The sequence below is a fragment of the Onychostoma macrolepis genome, chromosome 02 (genome assembly GCF_012432095.1).
Source record: "Onychostoma macrolepis isolate SWU-2019 chromosome 02, ASM1243209v1, whole genome shotgun sequence".
In the NCBI taxonomy this organism is placed as follows: domain Eukaryota; kingdom Metazoa; phylum Chordata; class Actinopteri; order Cypriniformes; family Cyprinidae; genus Onychostoma; species Onychostoma macrolepis.
Window position 1 is genome coordinate 25,003,257 of NC_081156.1, and position 21,575 is coordinate 25,024,831.

At 36.6% G+C, this 21,575-nt stretch overlaps 1 protein-coding gene across 1 annotated transcript in view; it reads left to right on the forward strand.

The window, feature by feature from the left end:
- Window positions 1-21,575, forward strand: part of rem2 (RAS (RAD and GEM)-like GTP binding 2) — a 41,291-nt gene that overhangs the window by 12,075 nt on the left and 7,641 nt on the right. Inside the window, exon 4 of the mRNA XM_058763039.1 lies at window positions 6,472-6,649. Coding sequence (XP_058619022.1) covers window positions 6,472-6,649 — 178 coding nt within the window. The remainder of the gene's footprint in view (window positions 1-6,471; window positions 6,650-21,575) is intronic.

The following is a 21,575-nucleotide window of genomic DNA, read 5'->3' on the forward strand; positions in this document are numbered from 1 at the left end:
TAGCCCAGACCAACCCTAGCTCTAGCCGGCCGTGAACATGGCACAAGATGTAATGAGCCGGTAGACTGGGGCTATTCGGCTTGGCTATAATTAATAGATTACTTTGAGGTGAAATATTGATGATGCTAAGCGGCTCATATGGTTTTTGTTTACTGGGTAGGGGCCATTGTGTGTGTAAACCGACAAGGCAATTTGGAGGGTTTTTCTTCTGTAAATGTGTGAAGTATACGTCTGTTTATCTCACTCAGACAGAGTGTGTAGTGTACTGCTGGGAGCCTTATGCTTAAGTACAGTGTGCCTCAGCTCAGCCCTATAGTGTCGTTATGGACTGTGAGCTTTGTGTAACGTTCATTAGGGAGATGTTTATTCTTTGATGTTGGTGTGCTTGGCAGAATAAGCGGGCTTTTATTTCTGTGGAGGTATGTGTGCTTTGTGTTTACAGCAGCAGAATTGGCTTGTTCAACGGCTGAGAAAGCACTTTTAGATGGGATGGTGGATGTCTGTGTGTGGGCTCTCAGGCCAAATGTGTATGTTTGGGAGGAGGGGATGTGTGGACAGATGGTCTGTGGTGACTGTCTGCAGGGGTGTGGACCTCATTGTGGTGCACAGACACAAATTCGGCACACGGTTATGTCTCAACATCCAATTATTAGACTCAACCTCTTTCCCCTATGGAGCAACAAATTAAAGTCTCTTATGCATCCCTCTTCCTCAAATACATTAATAATTTGTCATATTAACAAAAAATATTATTATTTCTGGATTTTTGTGATACATAATTTATTATTGTTGTTATTATTGTTATTATTATTATTATTATTATTATTATATTAAATATCTAAATAAGCAGCAATAATTAATGTTATTAAAATGTATTTATATAATATTAATTATATAATATTTATTTTATGTATATATTTAGTTATAATGTGAATATATTTTAATATTTAATATTAATAATTTTTATATTTTATATGTATGTGTTTAATAATATAATACATTATGAATATCATATTTAATACTTTACTTATTTTAATTAATTATTTAATGTATATATTAATTTTAATATTTATTTTATTATTTTGTAATATATTTATTTAATTTACTTCATTTTCTCAAGAAAGTTTGTCTTGTTTCAAAGATGTGTTTAAGGTGAAAAAAGACCAGAACACTGATGAAACCGGGGATGGGGTTTGTTGTGTATTCTCTGTATTGGCTCGTTGACCAGGATCTGGCCTGATTTCCGTGTAATCTGTCTTCCTGTGCCAAACGTGACCGCAAGAAGGTGTGTTTGTATTAAATGACCGAGTATTGAAAGAACACAGTTCTTGGGAATGAGTTTATGGTGAGAAATGAGTTGAGGAATATTTTAATGCCATGTTTTGCCCAGGTTCTAATCTGCTTTGTGACCTCCTATGAACTCATTTTAATCTCAACCAAAGGCTTAACCACAGCAACAGAATGGAGAGAAACAATTTCAGGGTTTTAAAGTTGGAGTGGATAATTTCTGTACCACTAGTCGCACAAAAGGGAATTGAAAAAAAAAGATTTCCAAATGACTGTTCATCTTCAGTAGAGCTGTACAGCTTGTGAGCCATGAGTTCCCTCGGGATTTTTCTCTTGGGTTTCTCTTTTAGTGGTTTTGGATTTATGAGTAAAAAGAGGTCTGTGGTTAACATTACATTAGGAGACTTTCTAATGTTTTGCAGTACAACATAAATGACACGCAATCATACCTTAAACATAAACCTTTAAGCCAATGTTAAGTGTTAAACATATTTTGCTAAATACAGATTACACCTACTACAATGATATGACTTAACATGCTTGGTGATTTGAATAACCATCTCAGTCCTTATGCAACTTTTTAGAATCTTGTGTTTTTAAAACCCCAGTGACAAGTAATGCTAATAACATATCTACTAATTAGAAAACCAACTTTAAAGAAAAAATTATTAAAAAGGGAATTTAAGGTTGGCTTACAAATTGACATCATGACTAAACAGCTCTCAGAATGATCATATGTATAAATTGAGTACACATGAACACTTTAATGTTTTAATTGCTATTGGCAAACTCATTAGTTCCGCTCTTGTGTTCCCGTAGCTGAAGCAGTAGAGCATGGTGCTACCAACAACTAGATCCATGGGTTCATTTTCCAGGGAAAGCATCAACTGATCAAATATATACTTCAAATGCAATGTGAGCCACTTTGGATAAAAGCGTCTGGCAAATGCTTTCTGAGTATCATTTAAAGATGAACTGTTATTATTATATGTTGTGATGCATGATTAATGTTGATCTGGTACCATTTAGTTTGTGCATAATTTATGTACTGATGATGAAAATAGCAAAAAACTAGCATCTACTTCTTTTGCTGGTCTATAGACCATTTCCTGTTAGTAAACATTGTGATGTTTTTCTGTGGGCGGAGCTTAAGTGGAGGCAGAAAGATTCTCTTAGTTTCTGCCTCAGACGTCACGCCCACGGACCGCTGGCTGAACGTCTGATGCCACACGAAAGTACTTAAAAATTGTGCCCTGAAAATATCATCGGACATGTCCAAGTTTCTTGTGTTTTTTTGGGTTTTTTTTGCCTTACATTTATTGTGGATCCCCTTAAGGTTTGATGCTGATTGTTATTGTATTTGGTTTTATACTATGCTGTTACCTCTATGAGTTATTGTATTCTATGTTTAATTTTAAAAAATATATAGATATATATGGCACACAAAAGTGGAAATGCTTCAGGAGATTCGAAGTCGTCGAATCTCCGGGAATTTCCGGGAAACGTGTGTGTCGCGTTCTTTAACATTCCGCCTGGAAACAAAGATGCCTTGATGCCAAACCCCCTCACGAAATAAGAAAGCCATCGTGTTTACAGCTGTGACAATGAGCACTTATCAGGATCAACTAAACGCTGGATTTTCAAAAGTATGTGAAATATTTAAAGTTCGTGGCATAGAATCTTTGAACTACATCCGAGAGTTTTACACTGTCTGTTATTGTGGCGACATTTCCACGTCCCGAAACGTGACGCTGAATGAAACGAACTGTGATTTGTTGTTTGACATGTCGGTCAAACGGCCTCATGGGCGGGCATTGGCCAATGAAAGCTGCCATGGATTCCAGACCTTCAGCCGTCAGTCTGAATGTCTGGCTACGCGAGACTAAGATTCCCCTGACCACTTCACTAACGCTAGCTATGTAGTTTGTTAGCTTTTTTTAACAATGACTGGAGAAAATCCGATTTTACCTGCATATGTAAGGTCACTCACTGTTCAGGGCCGCGATTGTTATTTGAAAAGGTTAACTTTAATGGACGAAACTAGATCGGCCGACCCATACACGCTCACGACCCATACACGCTTGGACGATCTGACAGGATTCCCTTTGGTTGAGTGACTCACATCTAACGTGTATAGTAAAGACAAACTCACCGTGTCTATCTAGTCATGAAGATGTATATACATTTCAATTTCAGCAGGCAATTTTTTTAATCACAACAATATATATAACTTACAATTACAAATGATTAAACATAAATCGTCAGTTTGTTGTTTTACACACATGCACACAGACATTATTTCATACACGACAGTCGTGAGATGCATCGGAAATCTTTAGATGCACCCATAACAACAAAAGACAATACTTTATTGAACCTTTTCTGATAAGAACTGCAAATGCGAGCATTTTTGATGATCGTTTCTGTCCAGTCCACTCATTTTATCACGTTTACCATAGCTGTCGTCAGTTTTTTGTCTGGCAGTGGCGGCAGGTATGCGATTAAAATTTATAATTTGAGGCTGTATTACGTCGATTCTGGCACCCAACATCACAACAAGATGATATTTTAAGCTCCTTATGTAGCCGAATCTGCGTTGGTGGTTTGATTTGGCCGCCTCCAGTTTTCCCTTTTTTTCGCCTCCAGCTAGCACTGTGACGTAATTGTGACGTCGATATCATTATATCTATAATGATAAAATATACAAATAAAGCATCAGTGACACACCTAACGTACTTGTTTTGCTATTCATTATGTTGAATTAACACTGAAAAGAAGAGAAAGATATATGAAATATGTTGTTTTGAGAGTCCATTTTACTCTGACCAAAATCACTTATAGGCACTTAATGTTGCCATTACCACTAACAGAGAAATACTGAAAACACCACAGTATTTGCACTCTAATGAAAATTCAATCTACAAATTGTTTACTTATTATGGTCTCTGCACATTAAAATGCAACTTTGCCTGTAAGTTACATACTACAGCTTTAAGCAAGATCAGTTTAAACAATCAGCTCAATGTGACATATTTTGTTCCTTTTAATTAAGTCGTTTTGCAACATAATAAACACAAAATGAATCTTCCTGACACATACAAGGAGTTCATAACAGTAAATGTGTTTAAACAAAAAGCACCATGCTATGTAGATGAACATTTAGCTGGATTAGTGAGCATAATTTCATTAGCCTGCTGTTATAGGGTAAATATATAATGACATATAGACCATTTCAGCATTTATTAAGAGTGCTGGATTTAATAATCTAAATCTGCACAAGAGGACAAAAAAGCTGGCAGGCATATTTACTGACAGCATGGCAGGGATTTGTGTGTATGTGTGTGTGTTTCATGACTATAATCACATGCATACCTGCATGTGTATACTCAGAGCCATTAAAAGCTATGATTTTGTGTGTATATCTGGCCACGAAAGGGCAGACAGTGACAGATGGGCCTGTACTGCAGCGGAAGAGCTCGATGTTGTTATTTAGATACCGCTGTACGCTTTCGACTTGTTTCTCTGATGGAAAGACCTTTTACTTTGCCTGTCCGGCCCCAGAGAGCCCTTCCATCACAAGGAGCACTATCGACCGTGTCGTGCTGTCTTCACTGCTCATCAAGATACGTGTCCGCTCCTCGAAGGAGACGACCTCCTCCCCATGCCCTTCCTGTGTGGGGTTGTGGCAGGTGGCCGAGCCCCCCTTTCCCATCCTGCTTCCGCCCCACTAGACTCTTCCCTTCCAGAGAAACTCTGTGTTTCTGTGGCTGTGTGAATCTCACGCTCCGGGGCCAAGTGCGATTGGCTCGGCTGCAATGTGAATTTTTTAGGCAGCTCTCCAGAGGGCTGGAATTCGCCTTTGGGGAGTCAGAGATATAGGACACAGGCTTTCCATCTATTTATCTGTTCCTCTTTCCATTTAGTAGATGAAATAGGAAGTGGTCCATGGGGGACAGAAGCATTTTCTTTCTTCTCTCAATTCATTAAAGATGGAGCGACAGCCGCCCTGTCATAGCTGTCACCAAGAGAAAAGCAGACCCCGGTGTGGCTGTACTTTACCGCTGTAAAGTGTTTGTGGAGATGTGCCATGACGTTCTCGGGGGGTAGGCGCTTGACTGAGGCATCTGCTGCCGTTTTGAACACACCTGAGTTCTGCAGTGGCAAAACTGTGAGCTGGAACAACAACAAAGCCGTCGTAGATTTTAGGTTATCCTCCTTAAATCTCAGAAATCCTCTTTTTCATGGACACAAACACTCCTGAGCTGCACTCAGGCGAAAACTGTCCTCCTCTTAAGGCCGTTCACACCAAGAATAAAAACGATTAACGGGATAGTTCACCCCAAAATAAAAAAAATTCTGTCGTTCCAAACCCGTAAGACCTTCGTTCATCTTTGGACACATAAAACAAAAAGAATGACTTTGTTCAACAATACTTCTCCTTAGCATCACCCTATACTGTAGCAACATTTTGGAGAGTATCACGCTTTTCTTGCATGTAAACAACGTATGCGTGTGACACTGTTAACGTAGAACATGCATGTGCTGCGCCTTGTTTATATTTAGAGGAAAGAGTGCGTATGCGTCATTATACTCTCCAAAATGGCGCTTTAGGGTGACTCGTCGGAGGAGGAGAAGTGTTGAGTTGTTTTCTTTTTGTTTTTTAGTAGCTTCATAAAATTACGACTGATGGACTATTTTAATCAATGTTCTTGGTACCTTTCTGGTCCTTGATTGTTGTCTGTGGAGGGTCAGAAAGCTCTCGGATTTCATCAAAAATATCTTAATTTATGTTCTGAAGATGAACGAAGGTCTTACGGGTTTGGAACGACATGAGTAATGAGGGTTAACTATCCCTTTAAAAATATTAGCGTCCACACCAATGACGATAATATTCTGTTCTGTTTATGCGAGCTGCACTAATGTCGTCTGCCGCTTTAAATGCTTGAGCTTCTTAAACTCGAGTTTCCAGTGATATCGTTCCTCTGTGGTTGTGGTGTGGACTTTCCTATTCTCATAGAAACTTTATCATTATCATTATAGTTTATTCTTGGTGCGAACAGGCCTTTACTGACCTACAATGACATTGTGTAGGTCTAATGCTTTATAAATAACATGTATATGGAGCACTGAATCTTCATGGTTGAGTTATGCTGTAATTGGTCTATGTTTGGATTTGATCAACAGGAGCTGTCCACTCTGCAGTGTGAGGTGTGCATCCTGGTGTTCTCGTTGACAGACAGACGTAGCTTCCACCGGATCGCTCAGCTCCGCCTACTGTTGAGGGAGACGCTGCCACACACCCCCATCATCCTAGTGGGCAACAAGAGTGACCTTGTGCGCTCCCGTGAGATCAGCACAGAGGGTAGGCCTCTTTTTAATCTACGTCCTTGAGCTACAGATCCCATAATTCAACTCGATTTGCTGCATAGCTGGTGGAGATTACTGGGAATTAAAAGAACAGGGTCAAATGGAAGAATAATGTTTTATAGTAAATTAAACCCTATGAACACAAATACAGAAAGACAGAGAAAGGAGAGAGATAGTAATAGTAATATGCAATATAAATAGAACACAAAGACCAATTATAATTATTTATACCACTAGATATAAGTAAAAGGACCAATTTGAATTGGAGATAGAGATATTAGAATTACATCACTGTCAATTATATACTGGGAACATTATTGCCATTGGTTTAACGGTAAGAATAGTCCAAATACTTTTAAATAAATAATTTTAAAATAAAGAAACAAATCGCACACTATTTATGCAAAAAATATCTATATCAAAATATTTATTAACAACGTTTCGGTCGCATGACCTTCATCAGGAATTTTTCAAACAATCACAAAGTGAACCACATTTAAAAACAAAATCATGACCAATCTCTGTTGAGATTCGTTGTCCTTGTGGTTTAGCTTATGTTGGAAAAACATCACGTCAACTTAAACAAAGAATTAGTGAACACGAGTTCTATTAGGAGAAAAGATTTGAATTATCCAGTTGCAGCTCATTTTCATGCCTTGAATCACAATGTTTCTACGTTACGTTTTTGTGGTATTGAAAGGGTTAATGTGCCACCTAGAGGTGGCGATATTGAATTGTTTTTACAGCAACGTGAGCTGTTTTGGATTTTTACTCTTCAGACATTATCACCTAATGGCATGAACGATGAAGCTCTATTCAATGTGATGTTATAATGTAATTTGTTCCTGATATGTGTGTTAGTATGTATGTACAGGATGTGTTTATGTGCATATATATATGGGTTAATGTTGTTAATGATGTACCCATGGTGGGTTGTTACTAATTAATGGATCTCAACAGAGATTGGTCATGATTTTGTTTTTAAATGTGGTTCACTTTGTGATTGTTTGAAAAATTCCTGATGAAGGTCATGCGCCCGAAACGTTGTTAATAAATATTTTGATATAGATATTTTTTGCATAAATAGTGTGTGGGATTTGTTTCTTTATTTTTTAGTTTTTGACCTGGCTGGTCTTTGTTTCCTACGCACCTATTTATTGCCGTCAGGTGTGCGGAGGTTTTGTTAATTAAATAAATAATTTTAAAAGATTTTTTTTTGTTAAAGAAATTAGGCTTCTATTCAGCAAGGACACAGTAAATTGATCAAAAGTGACAGTAAAGAGCAAACCATTTTTTTTTTTTTATTTTTTTTTTTTGCGCCGTGCTGCTGAATGTGTCAAGTGTAGTCTTTGAGATTTTGAATGTCAAACACAAATCAATGGGAGATTTTTAAACTTCAATTTTAAATTTCCTAAAAAGTATAAAAATGGATTAACTAGAAAGAGTGCAAAGGCTGAAATTATCAATAAAACAAGGTATAAATGGAGTTTATTAATCTTTCTTTCTTTCCGTTGCGATGATGTATGTCTGAGTTGGGCTTGGAGTCAATTGAAGGAAAGAGGCTGGGTTTAAGCAGACTAAACGATTGGAAAAGTCTGGCATACGTCACCAGAAAGATTTACCGGAGGATCGTCTTGAGACATTTTGATAAAAAATGTTAATGGTAACACTTTAGAATAGGGACCAATTCTCACTTTTAACTAGCTGCTTATTAGCATGCCTATTATTAACACATTGGCTGTTTATTAGTACTTAAAAAGTACATATTCTACATGGCCATATTCTACATGCCTAATCGTACCCAATACCTAAATTTAACAACTACCTTACTAACTACTAATAAGCAGCAAATTGGGTGTTTGAGGCAAAAGTCGTAGTTAATGGTTTGTTAATAGCGATAATTGGACCTTAATATAAAGTGTGACCATACACTCTCAGAAATAAAGGTACAAACACTGTCACTGGGGCGGTACCTTTTCAAAAGGTACATGTTTGTACCTAAAGGGTCCATTTTGGTACCTTAAAGGTACATATTAGTACTTAAAGTGTACATATTTGAACCTAATAGGTACAAAAGTGTAACTTTTGAAAAGGTACCGCCCCAGTGACAGCTTTTGTACCTTTATTTCTGAGAGTGTAATAATAAAACATGCATGAATGAATCGTTCACAAAAAGAACATGCATTTTAGAAAACAGAGGAATTCTCATTTTATGGTGACTTTAAGTGCTTTGGAAATAAGCTGAAAAGTGTGGGAAAATAAGAATAAAACGTATGAGCAATTTCAATACAGTAATTTAGAGTACAGATCGTGTATAATTCAACAGGTATTTTGTCCACACAAGGCTCCCGGTGGTCCACCTCTGTCTCTCACACTTGTGAGTCATCTATATTAACCTTGCTGCTATGACTCAGCTTTTGTCTAAATGCTTCTATCTCCATCTGGCTGTATTTATATAAGGGGCTTCATGGATTCCTGGCAAGAAAAATCACTCCGCTTATCGGCATGAACAGGTGCTGCTAGGAGATGTGCATTTGTAAAGTGGGCACATTGTCCATATAGGGCTGATATGGAATATAGACTAGCTTTGCTGGTGTTTTCTCAGCAGGGCAGAATGTAGTTCAACTCAGTTTAGTTTCTGCCACTGCATTTTAATCAAATGGATTTCCTTACCTCTTTACCTAAAGTGTAGTTGAAAATGTTCTGGCTATTTGAAAATAGTGTGTGTGATAGCCTACACATAGGAGGGTGGTTGCTTATAATTAAAACGAGATCTATATGTGATTAATCGCATCCAAAATAAAAGTTTTTTTCTTTACATAATATATGTGTGTGTGTATTGTGTATATTTATTTAATTTTTTTTGCATATTTGTCACACTTGAATGATTCAGATCATCAAACTATTTTTATTTATTTTATTTTTTTTGTGTGATTTAACTTTTTATTTTCTCCAAATCAACAAAACATTATCCACTCAAACAAACAACAGGGAGGGGGGAGCAACCATCAACAATTTCAATTTCAATTTGTAGTAAAAAGGACAAAACAGAATCCACATGAGTCCATAGATTGACAACAATAGGACATTCCCAAAACATGTGGAGAAAAGTACCTGCTGATACAGTGTTACAGATATGACAGTTATAGGTCGATTGCAGTTTAATTTTAAACCTCTTGTAAGGAGTTATGTATGCTCAATAGATGACTTTGAAATGGATAAGACGATGAGCCAAGTTTTTAGAAGTTAAGATTAGATTAGACCACACCCTCTCCCAGTCGACCTATAAATCAAAATCTGTTAATTCACGATTCCAGATAGATTTAATAGAAAGACTTTGCAGTGTGATCATTAAGTTTACTATATATTAAAGAAACAGATGGCCAACCAGAGGGTGGTGTGATCAATCCCATATAGGATGAGAGTAAATAGGGGATAAGGAATAGGGGATCCATAGGCCTTGAGAGCAGAACGTAACTGGAAAAAGACAAAATATGATGATGCTGGTAAACAAAACTTAGTTCTTAGTTCTTGAAGTGAGCAGAGTCCCTGCTTATCATATAAGTCACTGCATGTGTTTCTGCCCAATGTAGACCAAGAGGGCTGGACAAATTTCCGATTTCAACATAAAAAATTAAAGTTGTGCCATAAGGGTGTGTTGTTACAAAATTTGAAAGGTCCTCCCATCAGACGTTCCACCCTTTTTAGAAAAAAAAGTGAAGTCCTTAGATGTAGTATTCTGGATTCTCCAAAGATCGATTACATTAAGTTCAGTGATACATTTTTTTCAATAACTTAGAGGATGGGTTATCTGTAGTATCAGGGTGAGACTTATCCAGTGCAGGATTTAAAACAGCATTAAAATCACCACCCATCACTAAAGGACAATCAATCTGCTCAAGTAATATATTGGAAATATTTGTGAAAAATGCACTGTCTGCCTCATTCGTGCAGTAAATGGAGACCAATGCTAACCTGTCATAATGTATTTCACAGCGTGTAAAAACAAGTCTACCTTCATCATCATTCCCGGTATGTTCAATAGTTAAATGTAACTTCCTATCGACTAAGATAAGCACCCCCTTAGTTTTATTATGAGCACAAGAGAAGACTGCAGTTTGTAATACTTGTTTTGAAAACGTCCCACATCACATTGTTTTAAATGCATAGTCCTTTTAAAAGAAAAGCAGAATAAATAAATGAATTGATGTCTGTTGAAGGGCATAGAAAAAAAACAAAAAACAAGAACAAGGAATGACAAACAACTGTATATAAAAACCAAAGCAGACCGCACATTACCGAGAGTGTAGGACTGCATAAACAACAGAAACACATGTTGATGCGTGGCCAGTCCACTTCAATGCAAGACATGTCCCCAAAAGGCCCACTGAGCCAAAAGCAAAGTGATTGAACCTGCCTGAAGAAGAATAATAATAATAATAAATAAAAATAAAGAAAATAAATCATTATTATTTACCAATCAGCGGACAAATGTACAGGGCAGGGGCAAGATCCCAAAAAGAAATTAACAAGTGTCCATGGCCACCTTGTTATTGTCCTCTTCAGGGCAGTTAGGATCACCACAGACCTCATCGTTAATTTTCCCTCATTGAGCTGAGAGGATGGAGACGGTAGCCGACGCATTCCCGTTGCTTTGTAGCGCTGCAGAATACGTCTTCAGTTACAGTGAAGTAATAAAATTCTCTGCCTTTTGAGGAGAGTTGAACATCATCTACTCACCATTGTGTTGTAGTTTAATTATCGCCGGATCGGTGAGGAAGGGCTGGAGACCAAGTGCTGTCATCTTCTTCAAGACTGGATTAAAGCTCTTTCTCTTGATAGTTGTGGCTAGACTAAAGTCGGGAAAAAATAGCAGCGTGACATTGTCCTGCATATATTTCACCGGATATGCCTGCTGAGCACCCTTCAGGATCGCCGATCTGTCATGCCACCTTAGAACATGGAATATGAAAGGAAACGGACGATCGGAGTTTTTCCTTCCTTCATACACGCGATGGGCCTGGTCAATCTCGATGTCACGGCCTTTCAGGGAAGGGATAACCCAAGTAAATACAAAATGCAGTTTTCAAATAACGATTTCATTTATTAAGGGAAAAAAAGCTGTCCAAACCTGCTTGGCCCTACATGGAAAAAGTAATTGCCCCCTAAATCTAATAACTGGTTGTGCCACAATGGGTCTTTCACATCGCTGTGGAGGAATTTTGGCCCACACTTCTTTGCAGAATTGTCTTAATTCAGCCACACTAGAGGGTTTTGAGCATGAATGGACTGTTTAAGGTCATGCCACAGCATCTCAATCGGATTTAAGTCCGGACTTTGACTTGGCTACTCCAAAACCTTAATTTTGTTTTTCTTGAGCCATTCAGAGGTGGCGTGTTTGGGATCATTGTCCTGCTGCATAACTCAAGTGTGTTTGAGCTTGAGGTCACAAACTGATGGCCGGACATTCTCCTTCAGGATTTTCTGATAGAGTGCAGAATTCATGATTCCATCAATTATGGCAAGTCATCCAGGTCCTGAAGCTGCAAAGCAGCCCCAGACCATCACACTACCACCACCATGTTTGACTGTTGGTATGATGTTCTTTTTATGAATGCTGTATTGGTTTTAGGCCAGATGTAACGGGACATGCACTTTCCAAAAAGTTCAACTTTTGTCTCATCAGTCCACAGAATATGTGCCCAAAAGTCTTAGGAATAATCAAGATATTTTTTGGCAAATGTAAGATGAGCCTTTGTGTTCTTTTTGGTCAGCAGTGGCTTTTGCCTTGGAACACTCCCATGGATGCCGTTTTTGCCTAGTCTCTTTCTTATTGTTGAATCATGAACACTGACCCAGGGCTCTACAGTGCGACCATTTGTGACTGAAAACTACTGTGTGGGACTATGAAAAAATATTTAGGAGCACTGAGGGAGCTTCAAAGGTTTCTAACTTACTTGCGTGTTTTGCAGCGTTGAGTAATGTATCACATACGTATCCTCTCATTATAACAAACAAAGTGTAGACAGAGTGTAAATAAGAGATGCACTGTGCAGTGTAGAGAGCTGCATTGATTTTGTGAGATCGCGATGAACTAAGGAGAGTGACAGCTTGCAAATGTGATATTGATTTAATACAACAGTTCATTAAACAAGAAGTTAATATTAAGTGACTTATATTGTCTGACTACAACACTATTACCTTATTTTGCTCTATTTCGTCAATGAAAATAGTTTCAGACAAAGTCACATCTGAGATGCTGCGCATCTCCATTCAAACACAGCTGTGTTTTGTTTATGAATGAACTGCGTTTTTAAATGAATCTAGTGAGTCAATGATTTATTTACCTATTCCTGAATGAATTGGCCGTTCGAACGAATAAGTTAAATGAATGATTCAGTGATAAAATCAGTGACTTGCCGCCACCTGCTGGCAGTTTTAATTTAATTTTTAAAGTATCTTTTCAGTTATTTAAATAATTTAATATTTCTGTATTCAAAATTGTATATTTAAAACATTAACCTCAACATGAATTTATGAATTGCACTCATGCAACCTCTGAGCCTCATTAAATGTCTGAAAATACACCTACAAGCCACTTTTGTGTTCTTCTGTGCCACCTCTGTAGTACAAATTTATTTCTTAAATACTGATTTAATTTTATTGGTAACTTATTCTTATCCCCTCCACTCCTGGGAAGGTTCACCACTGTTCCAAGTTTTCTCCATTTGTGGATAATGGCTCTGACCGTGGTTCGCTGGAGTCCCAAAGCCTTAGAAATGGCTTTATAACCCTTTCTAGACTGATACATGTCAACTATTTTGTTTCTCGTCTGTTCTTGATTTTTTTTTAGGACGCGGCATGATGTATTGCTCTTTAAGCATACTTTACTTTGTCAGACAGGTTTTATTTAAGTGATTTCTTGATTCAAGAAGCCAGGCAGTAATCAGGCTTGGGTTTGGCTAGTGAAATTTAACTCCGCTTGACACTTAATAAATGAAATCATCATTGAAAAACTGCATTTTGTATTTACTTGCATTATCTTTGTGTAATATTAATTTGATGATCTGAATCTTTTAAATGTGACATATGCAAAATAAAAAAAAAAAAACAGGAAGGGGGCAAAAACCTTTTCACAGTACTATGATTGTTTGCAGAATTTCAGTTAAATTCAGTTCAGTTAAATATTCAGTATTGACAATTTTTATGTAAATTTTATTTAAAATTTACATGGCTCTAAAACTCTGAAGGGGCACGTGTGCCCTCGGTGTAAATTGGCTTAATGCGTCTGGTTGCTTCCATAGTTGTGCTTGCATCTCTCTCTCCTCTTTTCTTCTCATCTGTTTGTCATGCTTGGCATGTTTGGGACATTTTTTTTATGTTTGCTCTGTATTATCTCTCACCCACAATGTGCTGGTGTTACTATCTTTATGTGTGTGTGTGTGTGTGTGTGTGTGTGTGTGTGTGTATACGTATGCCAATGTTGGTACATGCACTCATATTCTCTCTCTCACACCTTTCTTTCTCTAATTCTCTCCTTCTCCTGCGTGGTGAAGTGAACCCCCTGTGCAATGTGTTTGCAGGACTGTGATAAGGAGGATAAGGTAGCTTAGTGTGTTGTAATCATTAAGAAAATGGTGTGCAGGCACTTTCATGTATTAGAGCTGATAACAGGACGGTTCCACAGGAAGGATGACAGAGGTGCTCTGTTCTTTTGGAAAATTACATCCAGTATAAGCTGCATTCTTCTGTTTATTTCACTTTTCTGCTCATCTACCATAATTATGAATAACAACAGGGCAATGTAATGGCAAATCTAACATACAGTGGTGGCCAAAATTATTAGAACACTAATATTTTCATCAGCTAAAAATAGTTTTAAGTCAGTTATTTCTATATTTTGCTGTAGTGTGTCAGTAGGAATATATCATTTTACATTTCCAAACGTTCATTTTGCCATTAATTGTAATAATGGTAGGTCTCTTGAAGCATCTTGGAGACATTGCCACAGTTCTTCTGGATTTAGTCTGTCTCAGTTTGTTGTGTTTCTTCATGTCATTCCAGACAGACTGGATGATGATCAGATCAGATCTCTGTGTGGAGCGCTGGCTGTTATCAGACTCCTTGTGCAAACAAAAATCTCACTGGATTATTACAATTAATGGCAAAATGAATGTTTGGAAATATAAACTGATATTTCCTAGTGACACACTACAGCAAAAGATAGAAATAACTGACTTAAAACCATTTTTTAACTGGTGAAAATACTAGTCTTCTGATAATTGTGGTCATCACTGTATATATTTATATATATTTATGTAATCCATATACGTATGGATAAAGTGATAATAATAAGAACTCTTAAGCGACAAATCAGCATATTGATTAGAATAGAATTATTTTAGCATAGAATGATTTCTGAAAGATCGTGTGATTCTGAAGACCACAGTAATGGCTGCTGAAAATTCAATTTTGCTTCACATGGAATAATGTTTCATTATATTTTTCTTTACTGTATATTTGCTCAAATAAATGTAGCCTTGGTGAGCATAAGATACTTTATAACTCTACATACAAAAAAAAATCTACAGACTCCAAGATTTTACTACATTCACTTTTAGTATTGGCCTGAAAGAAGAAAAAATATTTAATAATGTTTAAGATACTGTTGTGTTCAGATTTCAGAAATGATGGTCTATTGCTATTCATGCAAAATATAGGAAATGACTGCCTGAGAATGTTACTGAGATGGCTACAGAGTGCCTTTAAAGAGACTTTGAGACATAGCTGCAGAATTTGAATGAATCATGCATGTCAGGAGCACAAACGTGGGACGAGTTATGCAGTTTAATACTTTTAGGCTTAGGGGTTTGTAAAAGTCTTTGAACCCTAAGTATGAACGGTAGGATGCACCACTAGCGAGCACATTAGATGGGTGTGGCAGGGAGAAAAGGACCTTGTAGGAAGTGCAGAGGACAGTTATGTGGACACATCTGTGCTCAGCATATTTATTCCCGCGGGTGCTGCAGCCCGTGTGGTTATCGATACGGAAATGTTCTGAATCTTTTTCTGTCTGTATCTATCTTCCTGTCTCCGATACAAACACATGAGCACACACTCAATGTGTACTCAGCTTCATGTAAATGGGTTTAATTTACATCGTGTATTTGCGAGTCAGCTATTTGATGCTGCCATTCATGCCTTATTTAAACAGGTACACAGACACTGGATGCATACATGCTGTAAGGTCGTACAGACTAAATTACTGAAACAGAGACGCCCAACCTTATGCTGGAGAAGATGAGTCTATAGCAATAAACAGAATTTACAACTCTGAAGGACCGTAATGCTACACACGTGATAAATCTCCTGTCTGCTGTGCCAGAACGAATGGGTGCCCCTTCATTTTTGTTAAGATAACAGGGTCAATCATTTTATAGGGGTCAATCTGATATGTTTTATCATTTATTTTTTTCCCTTAAGTCTATTTATTTTCCCCACCTCAACCCTCTCAAGAACATTCAATTTAACCTCTGTCCCTTATCATCCCCCCCCCCCATTTTATCCTAAGCAACTTTGGCATATATACATATATGCTCTTCTCTCTCCTCCCCTCTCCCCTTCCCCCCTCTCTCTCTCTGTACACACACACACACACACACATACATACTATACATACTGTACATACAGTCATGGCCAAAAATATCGGCACCCTTGGTAAATATGATCAAAGAAGGCTGTGAAAATTAATCTGCATTGTTAATCCTTTTGATCTTTTTATTTAAAAGAATTCACAAAAATCTAACCTTTCATTGGATAATAAGAATTTAAAATGGGGGGAAATATCATTTAAATAAATGTTTTTTTCTCGAATACACATTGGCCACAATTAACGGCACCCTTTTATTCAATACTTTTTGAAACCTCCATTTGCCAGTTTAACAGCTCTAAATTTTCTCCTATAATGCCTGATGAGGTTAGAGAACACCTGACAAGAGATCAGAGACCATTCCTTCATCCAGAATCACTCCAGACCCTTTAGATTCCCAGCTCCATGTTGGTGCTGCTTCTCTTCAGTTCACCTCACTCATTTTCTACAGGGTTCAGGTCAGAGGACTGGAATGGCCATAGCAGAAGCTTGGTTTTGTGCTCAGTGACCCATTTTTGTGTTGCTTTTGAGGTTTGTGTTTGGATTATTGTACGGTTGGAAGATCCAAACATGGCCCATTATAAGATTTCTAACAGAGTCAGTCTCTTATTGATTTTTTCTGTTGGTATTTGATAGAATCCATGATGCCATGTGTCTAAACAAGCAGAATTATCGAAGAATCCAGCAGAAATATAGGTCCACAACATCAAAAATACAGAAGTATATTTCATTGTACACATGGGGTACTTTTTATTCCTGTGTTCACCAAACCCATCTTGAGTGTTTGCTGCTAAAAATCTAATTTCTTTAGTTTCATCTGGCCAGTCCCATTTGAAGTTCCAGTCGTGTATAACTGAATATGCTGGAGATTGTTTTTGGATGAGCAAGGAAATTTTTTCTTGAAACCCTCCCAAACAACATATGGTGATGTAGGTGCTGTTGACAATTTTTTTTTTTTTTAAGGTTTTCTGACCCCGAGACTCAACTATTTCCTGCATTTCTCCAGCTGTGGTCCTTGGAGTCTTTAGCCACTCAAACTCTCCTTCTCACTGTGCATTAGGATGATACAGACACGCGTCCTCTTCCAGGCAGTTTCGTAACATTTTATGTTGATTGGAAATTCTTAAGTATTGCCCTGATGGTGGAAATAGGAATTTTCACTGCTCTAGCTCTTTTCTTAAAGCCACTTCACTAATTTGTGAAGCTCAATTATCTTTTGCTGCACATCAGAAATATATTCTTTGGTTTTTCTCATTGTGATGGATGATTAAGGGAATTTCGGCTTTGTTTTCCCTCCTATTTATATTTCTGTGAAACAGGAAGCCATGGCTGGATAATTTCATGTTCATAATCACCCTGGAGTGCTCACAATTGAGAATATGAATGGGAATATACTTCAGAGATATTTTACTCATAAGAATTTCAAGGGGTACCAATAATTGTGTCCAACGTGTATAAGAGAAAACATTTATTTCATAATGATATTTCCATTTTAAATTCATTCAATGAAAAGTTAGATTTTTGTGATTTATTTTTATTTATTTATTTATTTAAATAAAAGATCAAAAGGGTTAACAATGCAGATTAATTTTCACAGCTGTCTTTGATCATATTTACCAAGGGTGCCAATAATTCTGACCACTACTGTGTGTGTGTGTGTGTGTGTGTATATATATATATATATATATATATATATATATATATATATATATATATATATATATATATATATATATATATATATATATTCAAGACATTTACAAATATGATTAAAAGATGAATATGAGACAAAACTACAGAATGTCACATTTTATTATTGGGTGATTCAACACATAGATGTTTTACCAGCTAAGAAGTTCAGCACTTTTAGAGTTTATCTGATGTGAGCATAAGTATTGGAACAGTTGCCTCACAGGTCTTTCTATGTGATCAGCTGTGTCCTGTTGCATTATTTTTTCATATATTAAAAGCAGGGAATGTGTTGTATCAGTTATATCCATTACTTCTGCATTCTGAATCTTGCATTCGGTGACGCACACAAACCAGGATGAAGATGAGGGAGCTGACTTTGAGAGAAAAGCAAGCAATTTGGATGCTAAAAGAAAAGAGGAAGTCAATTAGAGCTATAGCAAAAACAAAGGGCATGGAGAAATCAAGAGTTTGGAAACCACCAGCAACCAACAACTACCTGATCGGCTGAGAAAACAACAGTAGTTGATGACAGACAAATCATAAAAGCTGTGAAAATGAACCCTAAAAGATGTGTCTGTAAAATCACCAACAACTTCCAGAAAGCTGGGGTGATGCTCTGACAATCTACTGTCCTCAGGAGACTTTGACATAGAATTACAGGCTACACAGCAAGATACAAACCTCTGATCAGCTCCAAAAATAGAAAGGCAAGATTAGAGTTTGCAAAAAAGCACAAAGGTGAGCCAGAAGAGTTTTGGAACTGTGTTTATGGACCAATGAGACAAAGACGAACCTTTATCTAAGTGATGGGAAAGCAAAAATGTGGAGAAAAAAAGGAAACTGCAAATGATCCCAAGCATACAGCCTCATCTGTAAATCATGGTGGAGGTGGTGTCATGGCATGGGCATGCATGGCTGCCTCTGGAACAGGCCCTCTCAACTTTACTGATGACTTAATGTATGATGACAGTAGCAGAATGAATTTGGAAGAGTACAAAACCATCTTGCCTACCAATATTCAAGAAAATGCCACCAGATTCATTGGGAAGTGCTTCATATTGCATCAGGACAATGACCCAAAACACCCTGCCAGTTCAGTCAAGGAATTTATAAGGGCAAAGAAATCCGATTGAACATGAATTTCACCAGCTGAAGAGGAGAGTAAAGGCAGAAACTCCCCAAACAAGCAAAAATTGGAATTGGCTGCATTAAAGGCTGGGAAAAATATTTCAAAGGATGAGACCAAGAGTCTGGTGATGTCTATGGGTCACAGACTCACTGCTGTGATTGTGCACAAGGGATCTGCAACTAAATAATAGCTTTTAATCTTTTATATCTGCCTTATGTTCAACTGTCCCAATACTTATGCTCACATCAATGAGTGGGATGAACTCTAAAAGTGCTGTTCTTTTATTTGGTAAAACATGTATGTGTTGAAACGGCTAATAATAAAACGTGACATTCTGTAGTTTTGTCTCATATTCATCATATTTGCAAATGTCTTGACTCCACAGCCAACAGAACAATTTTGTCTTCACTGTTCCAATACTTTTGTATATACATGCATACACACATACATACATATATATATATATATATATATATATATATATATATATATATATATATATATATATATACACATTTACATATACATGTACATGTACATATGTACATATATGTGTGTGTGTATATATATATATATATATATATATATATATATATATATACACACACACATATATGTACATATGTACATGTACATGTATATGTAAATGTGTATATATATATGTATATATATATGTATATGTATGTGTGTAACACATACATACATACATACATACACACACACACATATTATATATATATATATATATATATATATATATATATATATATATATATATATATATATATATATATATATATATATATAAAATCAGCTCTGACAACAAAGGAAGAGATATGATCAAATGCAGCATTGAAGAGCATAAGAAAGCATCTTATTTGAGATAAGAGCCCCTCTTTTGAGTTAACAGGGTTCATTATTTCATAGGGGTCATATCTGATGTTTTATCATTTATTTTTCCCTTAAGTCTGTTTATTTTTCCCCACCTTTGCATTTTATCTTATATTATACATTTTCAGTCACTTTTGATCAATTTAATGCATCCTTGCTGAATAAAATACTAATTTCTTTTTAAAAATAGGAAACCACCAGCAACCAACAACTACCTGATCGGCTGAGAAAACAACAGTAGTTGATGACAGACAAATCATAAAAGCTGTGAAAATGAACCCTAAAAGATGTGTCTGTAAAATCACCAACAACTTCCAGAAAGCTGGGGTGATGCTCTGACAATCTACTGTCCTCAGGAGACTTTGACATAGAATTACAGATGCTACACAGCAAGATACAAACCTCTGATCAGCTCCAAAAATAGAAAGGCAAGATTAGAGTTTGCAAAAAGCACAAAGGTGAGCCAGAAGAGTTTTGGAACTGTGTTTATGGACCAATGAGACAAAGACGAACCTTTATCTAAGTGATGGGAAAGCAAAATGTGGAGAAAAAAGGAAACTGCAAATGATCCCAAGCATACAGCCTCATCTGTAAATCATGGTGGAGGTGGTGTCATGGCATGGGCATGCATGGCTGCCTCTGGAACAGGCCCTCTCAACTTTACTGATGACTTAATGTATGATGACAGTAGCAGAATGAATTTGGAAGAGTACAAAACCATCTTGCCTACCAATATTCAAGAAAATGCCACCAGATTCATTGGGAAGTGCTTCATATTGCATCAGGACAATGACCCAAAACACCCTGCCAGTTCAGTCAAGGAATTTATAAGGGCAAAGAAATCCGATTGAACATGAATTTCACCAGCTGAAGAGGAGAGTAAAGGCAGAAACTCCCCAAACAAGCAAAAATTGGAATTGGCTGCATTAAAGGCTGGGAAAAATATTTCAAAGGATGAGACCAAGAGTCTGGTGATGTCTATGGGTCACAGACTCACTGCTGTGATTGTGCACAAGGGATCTGCAACTAAATAATAGCTTTTAATCTTTTATATCTGCCTTATGTTCAACTGTCCCAATACTTATGCTCACATCAATGAGTGGGATGAACTCTAAAAGTGCTGTTCTTTTATTTGGTAAAACATGTATGTGTTGAAACGGCTAATAATAAAACGTGACATTCTGTAGTTTTGTCTCATATTCATCATATTTGCAAATGTCTTGACTCCACAGCCAACAGAACAATTTTGTCTTCACTGTTCCAATACTTTTGTATATACATGCATACACACATACATACATATATACATATATATATATATATATATATATATATATATATATATATATATATATATATATATATATATATATACACATTTACATATACATGTACATGTACATATGTACATATATGTGTGTGTGTATATATATATATATATATATATATATATATATATATACACACACATATATGTACATATGTACATATATGTGTGTGTGTATATATATATGTATATATATATATATATATATGTATATGTATGTGTGTAACACATAC